The sequence below is a fragment of the Mustela nigripes genome, chromosome 5, assembly GCF_022355385.1.
Source record: "Mustela nigripes isolate SB6536 chromosome 5, MUSNIG.SB6536, whole genome shotgun sequence".
Lineage (NCBI taxonomy): Eukaryota > Metazoa > Chordata > Mammalia > Carnivora > Mustelidae > Mustela > Mustela nigripes.
This window is the reverse complement of record NC_081561.1, coordinates 33,908,130-33,918,027: the sequence shown is the minus strand read 5'-3', so window position 1 is coordinate 33,918,027 and position 9,898 is coordinate 33,908,130. Positions and strand designations below refer to the sequence as shown.

The 9,898-nt window shown below is 37.2% G+C and overlaps 1 protein-coding gene across 3 annotated transcripts in view; it reads right to left on the bottom strand.

Moving 5' to 3' along the window:
* COL12A1 (collagen type XII alpha 1 chain) overlaps positions 1-9,898 on the bottom strand; it is a 118,903-nt gene that overhangs the window by 29,016 nt on the left and 79,989 nt on the right. For all 3 annotated transcript variants that reach the window (XM_059400141.1, XM_059400140.1, XM_059400142.1), the window contains 7 exons: positions 8,347-8,486; positions 6,725-6,848; positions 6,408-6,551; positions 4,744-4,908; positions 2,902-2,940; positions 2,660-2,798; positions 340-482 (listed from right to left, as the gene is read on the bottom strand). In XM_059400141.1, coding sequence (XP_059256124.1) covers positions 340-482; positions 2,660-2,798; positions 2,902-2,940; positions 4,744-4,908; positions 6,408-6,551; positions 6,725-6,848; positions 8,347-8,486 — 894 coding nt within the window. The remainder of the gene's footprint in view (positions 1-339; positions 483-2,659; positions 2,799-2,901; positions 2,941-4,743; positions 4,909-6,407; positions 6,552-6,724; positions 6,849-8,346; positions 8,487-9,898) is intronic.

Sequence of the window (9,898 nt, the reverse complement as noted above, 5' to 3'; positions counted from 1 at the left end):
TGGGGAGGGTATGTGCTTTGGTGAGTGCTGTGAAGTGTGTAAACCTGGTAATTCACAGACCTGTACCCCTGGGGGGGATAAAAATATATGTTTATAAAAAATAAAAAAAAAACAGCAAAAAAAAAGAATATTTACTGACATATTTTTAAAACATTAAACATAAAATAATATATAAAAAATGATATATATAAAATAATATATATCAAGTAAATATATATATTTATATAAATATAAATATATAAATATATATATATTCAGAAGGTTCTTAAAGAGATGGAAAGAGAAAACATAATCAAAAATACATATGCCTGTGCCTTAGTATAAGATAAAAATCCTTACGATCTGCAATCACTCCAACTTGTGGTTTGTAGTCTCTATCTGTTATTTGCCAAATTGCAAAAGGGTCACTGGGAGTTTCTGGGAGAAGTCTGAACAATAATATAATCGTGTATGAAGAAGGGAGTCCATTTGGGTGTAGATCTCTGTTGGATAAAACATAATTGATTAATTAGTATTTAATAAGGATTTCTCACAAGAAATAGAAGATATTTTAAATCTTTGTATGATAATCTCATTATCAGTAGTATTAGAATCCATTCATAATAATCTGGCTACATATTAGAAGAGGGAAATTTAGGAAACACATCAAAAGAATACTAAAGATTCATGACATAAGCAGTTAATAGATTATTTATATTTATACATTTATAAATATATATATTTATGTATATAAATACATGTATATGTAATTATAGATTCTTTACTATCTGCTAAAGGCACAAAAGTCTGGGAAATAGCCCTTAGTTCTTTTAGTCTACTATTAAAAACTGTTAATATCCTATTAATTTTTTCTAGACACAAAGATGATTATAAATTATATAATAATTTTAGAGTAATAAACATTCTATCTATGGATGTAATTTAAAAAGAATGAATCTTATTAAATATACTTAATTTCCAATGTCAAAGGTATGAAATCATAAGTCATATGGCTTAAAGTTTTAATTTCTCCATCCCTAACTCTAATCATTTTTACACTTTCAAATTCCTCCCTTGAAATTAAATAAATCACATAATCTCCAGAAGCTCACATGTTCCCAAAAATAAAACCAGTAATAAATGTTAAGGCCATGTACATGTGCAAACGTTTAGTGATAATAAAGGATGTGATTCAATTAAAAGGAAGTGTTTCTTGGCTCTAAGTCTGTTAGACAAAAAATGTGGTTCCATGTGTTCTTCCAGAGTTGAGTCAGTCATTGTTCTGGGGGAAGCTTTGAAGTAGGTAGGATTGATGGGTTTCTGTCTGAGACCATTTAATACTTTCTTCCCGAAGGCAGGGAAAAGGCTTTACTTATCAACTCTTGGACAGAAAAGAAGCTATTCCTCCACAAACTTTGACAGAGGGCACAGAGTATCTCTTAAGGTTTCATGTCCCAGTACCACACCACTGGTATCTTTGGGATACAATGCAGCCCTGCTTCTTGAAACATATGTTCTGGGCAAGCTGACATGCTGCCTTTTGTATATGCAAAAACCCACTACCTTCATAATATTCCATGTCAAAAATATTACCTTCTCCATACATCTCTCACCCAATCTATTTTTCTCCTTCCTCTGTTAGTGAGTGCTTATGAAAAAACCTCTAATTGCATTTATGCTTCTTTCTTTCAGCTTCGTTCAGCCACAAGTTCTGACTCTTGAGAACACGGTAGGCTGTCATAAGTTAAAATGTAGGAATCATATCTTGCGGTGACTGAAAGTTAAACACTGACAAAGCTAAAGCTGTGAACCAACATGCTTAACCATGAAAGAGTTAGGAACTTCCAATGTGGTCAAACTACAACAATGTGATCTGCGCTTTCTTAAAAGAAATTAGCTTTGGTTTTAGTCTGAATTTTCCATCAGCTTTCTTAGAGCATTTCAAATTTCAGACATCATTTTCTGACCCTGTCCTAAGGTTCTGAAGGCTATATTTCTCCTTGTTCTTTTTTCTCCATAAGCTGCCAAGCACATATTTTCAACATTAAAGTGTTTTAATTCTAATGAATAACAAAATACATATTTTAGTTATGATACCCAGGTGAAAACGTTCATGAAGTAAAATAACAACAGCTAGAGATACCCAACAGATTGCCAGAGTACTGGCCAATAAAAACTAACCACTGTCTGTCTGATCTTGGACAAGCAAAACTGCCACAACATTTCATCTTCTGAAGACCTGAAACACTAGAAAGAATGCCGGCTCCCATTCTGCATTTACTCCATTCAGTCTCTCTGCACCACAGGGAGAAATGTTCAAAATAATTAGTTGCCTTCCTATTTAAAAATAAGTAGTTGCCTTCCTGTTTAGAAGAAGGCTTAAATCTATAATCCTCGCCTTAAACCCTCAAAGGTCCGTAATCCATAATACTACAAAACCAGGATGAGATTCTTGGGTCTGAGAATAGAAAGGCTTGAATCCTAGTCTCCTAGGGGACCCGATGGAGTCCTGGGACACCTGACCCAGCTGTATTTAAGGAAACTAAATTGAATCTTCCATAAGGAGACTTCTGACGATTCTAAAGTTTCTAGATTCTAAGAAATCAGCACAAATTCTAAGAAACTCCATGAAGTGTCAGGCCCATGAAAAGAAAAGGAACCTCCTAGCAGCCCCACTTACGCTGTGGGCTGATTGACAAAGGCGTTCTTCTGAAGCTTGTAAGCTGAATAGCTGGGGAAAGACCCTGACTCCAGAGAGACTCCTGGTACAGAAGCAAAATTCTTCTCTGTCAGGTTGTATGCTTCGAGCATCTTAAAACCTTTACATCAAAAAAAGAAAAGCAAATATTGAAATGAGGTCATTTTAATGATTTTATTGCTTAAATCCTGAAATAAATTAGTTCAAGGGTATAAAAGGCTTACCTGGGGACGTGTAGCCATCCAAATAAATGAGAGGGCAACCTGCAATGCACAGTGCTCCATAAGTACGATTCATCAACACGATATACACACATACACACACGGAAGTCAGCTGTGTACCTGTATCAAGTAACTGCTGATTCGCTTATAAAAAATAGCAACAATCTACCCCTTTTTAAGTTATTTTTGTACACCTCCTGTATGCGGTAGAAATTCTACTACTGACTGGTATAATCAATGTTTTTGAAAATTTCTCCACTCCAAGCGGGAATTCTACAGTGTTCTTATGAATAGTTAAATAAAGTTAAAGGATTTTAAAAGGGAAGCCAATAACTAAAATATAATTAAAAGAATTAAATTTTCAGATGTTCTTCAATAAAGAAGCTTCCTCCCAAGAGATTTTTTTTTCATTTTATTTTATTTCTTTTCAGTGTTCCATCATTTATTGTTTTTTTTTTAATTTTTTATTTCTATTCAGCGTAACAGTATTCATTGTTTTTGCACCACACCCAGTGCTCCATGCAATCCGCGCCCTCTCTAATACCCACCACCTGGTTCCCCCAACCTCCCACCAGCGCCCCCGCCCCTTCAAAACCCTCAGATTGTTTTTCAGAGTCCATAGTCTCTCATGGTTCACCTCCCCTTCCAATTTCCCTCAACTCCCTTGTCCTCTCTAACTCCCCTTGTCCTCCACAGCATTCATTGTTTCTGCACCACACCCAGTGCTCCATGCAATACGTGCCCTCCATAATACCCACCACCAGGCTCACCCAGCCCCCTACCTTCCTCCCCTCCAAAGCCCTCAGTTTCTTTCTGAGAATCCACAGTCTCTCATGGTTTGTCTCCCCCTCCGATTTCCCCCAACTCACTTCTCCTCTTGTGTGTATGCAAAGGCAGGAGGAGTTTGTCCCTATTTAACCATCTTTGCCATGCTACTAAGCCTCATGTTGGCTACCAAACACCACCTAACAGTGAGGAGTGTGCTGTAGTTTTCACCATGGAGCCCCCAGAGCCAGGGCTACCTGGGGTGGCTTTCAGGACCCCCTGTTGTTCAAGGGAGTCCAGGTGGAGCTTCAGGGTAAGCTTTCATAGTAAACCACTGGTGTTTGTTGACTATTGCCACCTCTACGGGAAGTCTAAGTTTTCGGTAATGCTAAATAGGGGGAAATATAATACTTGTAAAGCACAGCTTTTCCTAGGACCAGTGGTCTGTACTAGCCACAAAACTGTCTTAAAAATATGATATCCCAAGAATTAGCACTTATGGATGGGGAAGAGGATAAATTGAGTGAAATAATTCATCTTTGGTCCTTCACTGTATTTTAAAAGCTGAACTTAAAGTCTTGGCAAAAAGCAAAAAATCTACACCCAAAAAAACAAATGAGAACCAAGTGCATTTCTATGGAGTGCACACGCAAAGGTCAGTGTTTTCATTGCTCCCTTGAATCACCGATGTTGGCAGAACAAATACCAATTGATTACTAATAGGGAAAACCTTCATCTCACAGAAATGCTTCTATAAATGCATTTCTAAGCTGAAGACTAATTTACTCAAACGTAATAGCATTGGGATGGTGGGAAAAGGGTTATGTTAAAACATTTCATTTCCATACAAGGAATATTACATCGTCAAGGCTAAAAGCGGACCTGTGACAAACACACATTCAGCACAATCTCAGTAGGAACAATGACTCATCATATTCCCAAGTGATTTCCCCAGAATCTATTTATGCACAGACTTGATCCCATATAGGACAGATAGTTGTCCACTAAGCTGTTATCTCCCACTAAGCTGTTATCTTCCAAAACAGGTGAGATTGTGAATCCCTTTGGACCATGACTTACTTGAAGTGGCAGTTTCACAGACAAATGTAATGAGGTTGTCCTCAATCTTCTCAAAAGATTCAAAGTCATCAACAATGAACACGTGCCGTTCGCTGGGTTTGCTGGCGATGTTGGCAAGCTCGTTGTAGTCAACGTCAGCCACGCCAACTACAAAGACACTGAACCCTGCAAAGCAGTGGTTATGGAGAGAATTACATATCCCTTTCTCTGTCCTTTGTTATTTCAGCAATTCAAAATAAAATCTTTTCAGAAATGATGCTGTATTTTCTCAGTAGATGCAGCAAGTCCTTTTGGTTGACATAAACTCTCTTTAATAAACATGTACTTCTCCCAGGTCTTCCTATGTTCTGGCTTAGAAAACTCAACTAATTGGGTTTCCTAAAATAAAATCCTATCAGTTAAGAGAAGCACATTTTAACAGCAGAAAGTGGTGCACATTTCCTCACAGAGAACACAGTCCTAATATACCCACCCATTCCATAGCTCTCTTAGGCACTATTAACACTTCAAGCTTATATAATTTGGAAACCAAGAATGGGCTCATTTTAAAATTTGAATTCTTGAAACTGATATTCTCAATTAAACTCAAGCACAAAGGAGACACTCTGGCTACTTTCAAAATGGAATCGACAATTCCCACTGGCAATAAACTTTCATTTATTTAGACTAATACAAATAAACAAAGAGTCCACTCCAAAAGCTTAATTTGAAAGTAGAAAAAGCAGACTATATAAGAAGTCAGTTCTCTAATGAGATACGAATAAGGTAACCTGAGCAAGTATTCATAATCCCAAATTTAAATCAGCCAAAACCCCTAAATTGTAGATATCTCCTTAACATAAAGGCAAAAATTTATTTTAAAAAAGTCAGTGCAAAGAACAATATGTGTTGAAAGAAAACAGTATGATTTCGCACTAATCATGACTCATATTTTAGCCAAAGAATCATGTATATGCAGATGACAAATTCCATATAACAAATTATTTTGCAATTTACTACAATAGATCATGCACAAAATAGAATTCTCTCCAAGATATATTTACCTTGGACTCTACCTGGGGTTTGGAATTTAGGGTTGTGGAGAGTGTGAATGCTGGTAAGACCTCATTTCATCTCTACTAATTCTTTTAAAAAACAAATCCAAGGGGAAGTTGTTAGCAGGAGGTTCTCAGGATATTTGATTTTCAAGGTCTACCCCAAAGATGTCTTCCTGAGACCTCACTATACCTCCTTTTAGCAATCTGCCTTCAGTCTGCATCTGCAAGGATGTGCTAAAAGATAAAGACTTCCTTATGTTTCTCCTTGCTCAGGGACCCAGCATCAAAGTTCACATCTGCAGGAAGCCTGCTCTAGAAGCATCCTCTAATTGCATTCCATAGCCTTCCAGCCACTGTGGGGATGTTAGGTTTTTTTTTAACACACCTCAAGTCACATCTTGAACAAAGATATACACATTGTCTCTTTTGAGCAATCGCTAAACCATCCATGATTAAATATAAACTAACATTTCAAAGGTACAGAGTCCAGAGTAAAGCAAAACAGTAAAGTAAAAGTAAAGTGAAGTAAAAGCAGCGGTTTCATCTTTTGCTATCATTCCTGAACATGTAAAACACATTAAGATAATGAGTGCAATCACTAGGCATCAAATTCATGCCTGTGCTTACCTGACTGCTGGATGACAAAAGCTGCCTTTTTCACCTCATCCTGTGACCGACCATCTGTGACCACAACCAACACCTTGGGGACATTCTTCCTCATGCCGCTCTCCCAGGTCAAGACCTTCTCCTTAATAAATGTGAGAGCCTTGCCTATAGAGTGCAACATGGAACATTTTAGTGTCAGTTCAGCAAAAACTATCCCAGTGCCATTAGTCACACTCAACTGATAAGAATCTGAATAATGAAATGTGATAGTACACCCAGTTCTACCACTCCCAAAACTTTGGAAGGTGAAGGTCTACATAAACTTTGATAAACCGTACCTGTTCTTGTGTTGCCTCCTCTGTACCTAATATTCTGGAGGGCTCCCAAGGCTTGGGCCTTGTCATTGTACGTGTTCAGCTTGAACTCAGACTTGACCTCATCACTGTACTGCACGAATGAGACCTGAAAGGGAATGTGGTCCAAGAGGTTAAGACACCTCTTTTTATATTTTAACTTTACAGTGGCTCCTCCTGCTGTTGAATGGGGAAGTGCCTTAGAGCTAACAGAATATTATAATCTTCTTATAGCTAATACTATAACACTGACTACTATTTCCTCATTAAATTCTCTCATGTCTACTTTTCGATGAAATTGCCAATCACAGTAACATTGTAAATATGCTGTAGTCACATGGTAACCACATCCTTTCTCTAGGATATAGAAAGGGATGGGTAAAGCTGGGGAAGAGTGACCTTCCAGGATTAGATATGGGAACACACCATCTGGAATTCAAATGTCAGCAAAGCAACTGGTTCTCAGCCAACTGCTTCTTCTTACCACAAACTTAGTAGAAGTATGATTAACTGGAAAGAATACAAGCTTCATAGAATTCAATGGGCTCAAATCCTGGCTCTGCCAATTGGTAGCTATGTGACCTAAGGCAAGTTCTCTGCATCTTGGGGCTTTTGTTTTCCTATCAGTAAAATGGAGATAATTATACCTAATTTCTAGAGTTGTTTAAAGGACTGATAATCATATATAGGAAGTAGCTGGCCCATAGAAGTTAATAAAATATAGTACTTATTTTAAATTTTTACTTTTTATCAGAAATCTCAGTTTCTAAAAGAAGCCCCCTCCCCCCAAGAGGGGCTTGGTTGCTAACACATTAAATTAGGACTATAACTAACTAGCTTGAATTTTTACTCTTCTTGGGTTGCAAAAATGTTCAAAGGATTATTTGGAGATTTGAAATTTGTACATTCCATAAAAGAAGAGTGAGTTGTTTATGAAATTATTTGTGGCTTCTGTCAAAATCTCTTATTTTCCTAATCTAGAATGCCACAATGACCAAGTACAAAATACCACACACCCACTCCAGTCACTATTCATCGCTGAGTCCTCTAACTTAACAGGGCATGACAATCATAATGCATTTGGTTTCCAGAACACTAGATGACCTTTTATGGAAAAAGTATCATCATCAAAAGTCTTAAGAAGGAAGTCAGAGTAGGAATGCCCTAAAATCTCCAAAAGGAATATCATCTAGCCAAGAAAATACCTAGAGGAGGGCTTATTTTTCTATTTGCCATTTCTACCCAGCTCATTCCCAAAAATTCAAGATAGCATGCGTCAAGAAAATACTAAATAACAGAAGTCAAAACATAGCTTATTCTGAAAAGCCTTTTTTTTTTTAAGAATTATTTATTTATTTGACAGAGATCACAAGTAGAGCGGCAGGCAGAGAAGTGGGGGAAGCAGGCTCCCTACTGAGCAGAAAGCCCAATGCAGGGTTCGATCCCAGGACCCTGAGAACATGACCTGACCTGAAGGCAGAGGCTTAACCCACCTAACCACCCAGGTGCCTGAGCCTTTCTACGTAAAAAACAATATTCAAAAAAAAAAAAAAAAAAAACCCAGCAAGACATTACAAATGAATAACCACCTATGAAATAGTACCTACCTGAATTCCAGCAGGACTGATTTCATCAAAGGCTCCCACAGTATTGAAGATGAATTTTACAACTTTATTAAAATTATCATCCCCGATACTCCAGGAAGCATCAGTCAAGAATACAATATCTGCCTTGGCCCCTTTGCATACTGGGAGGAAAAAAAAAAAAACGAGAAACCCCAATTCTTGTGAAATATTTCATTCAAATGAAGTTACAAAACCAAGAAATGTAGCCTAAAACCTCATAACTCAAAGTGAAGTGCAATAGCAGCAGCATCTCCTGGGAGCTTCCTAGAAATGCAGGTCCTGGGCACTACCCCAGACCTCCTGGATCAGATTAGCAACAACAAGATGCCTAGACAAATCACATGCATAATAAAGTTTGAGAAACTCTAGTCTAACTACCCCTCAACCTCTGCTCTGGAATTACTCCATCTGTTTAGATCCATTATGCAAATATATGCTCTTCCCTCATGGAACTATTCAAGTGGCTTCAAACAATGGATGAAGAGGAAATCAAATGAAAGGCAACAATGTCCAGAATTTAAGAACAGCCATCAGTGGGTCTGGAGATTTTGTATGTAATTATCAAAAATTTGGTACAAATAGTGTCTTTTCATTTTAAATTAAATCACTAAAATTATTCAGAGGGAAGAAAGGGAAGGGATAAAATAATGTCTTTGATTTGAATTTTTAGACTTGGAGGGTTAAAAAAATTGAAATTTTAGTATATAAAACTTAACATGTACACTATACAGCAAGCACCAACAGTAAACTCTAATGTAAACTGTGGACTGTGTTGGTGTAGGCTCATGGATTGTAACAAATGCACCATTTTGGGGCTGGATGTTGATACTGGGAGAGGCTGAGTGACGGGGCTGGGGAGGGGGGATACATATGTGACTCCATGTAGTTTCAACTCAGCTGTGCTATGACTCTAAGACTGCTTTAAGAAGTAGAGTCTACTAAGAAAAATAAAAACTAACATTTTTATGCCAAGTTTATTTACTGAATTTCTTTCAATAGTCTAATTTAAAGAAACCCATTATTATTTTATCTTATAATAATAATACATTTGCCCTGTATATTATTTTATCCTATAAGAATACTTTTGTTTTTTTAGTTTTATTTATTTAATAGGCTTAATAAAGTTATAGCTTTCTAGAACCTTTAAAGACAAAAGAAAAATACTTTAAAAATACGAAGTTCCTTCAACTAAATGCTGAAAACAGAATGTGAGCAAAGAATAAACCAGTAGTTAATTAGCTTAAACTTAATCTGATAAAACACTGAGAATTGCCCTCAAATTACTGTGAGACCAGACTTATTAGCTCAGCATGTCTTTTTGCCAGTTCACTGCAAGTGACTGAGGTGCAAACTTCAGTGAATGAGCATTTTTTAGCTTTGTGCAATCCAGGGCAGAAGCCAGGAATTCCAAAGCCAAAGGCCCCCAGGGGTAGGTTGAAGATACAACCAAAACAGTTCACAGTGCCTACTGATGCCAGCAGCCAGGAGAAAGAAATGCCCATCATGTGACTGCGGATGCAAAGTATCACTACAC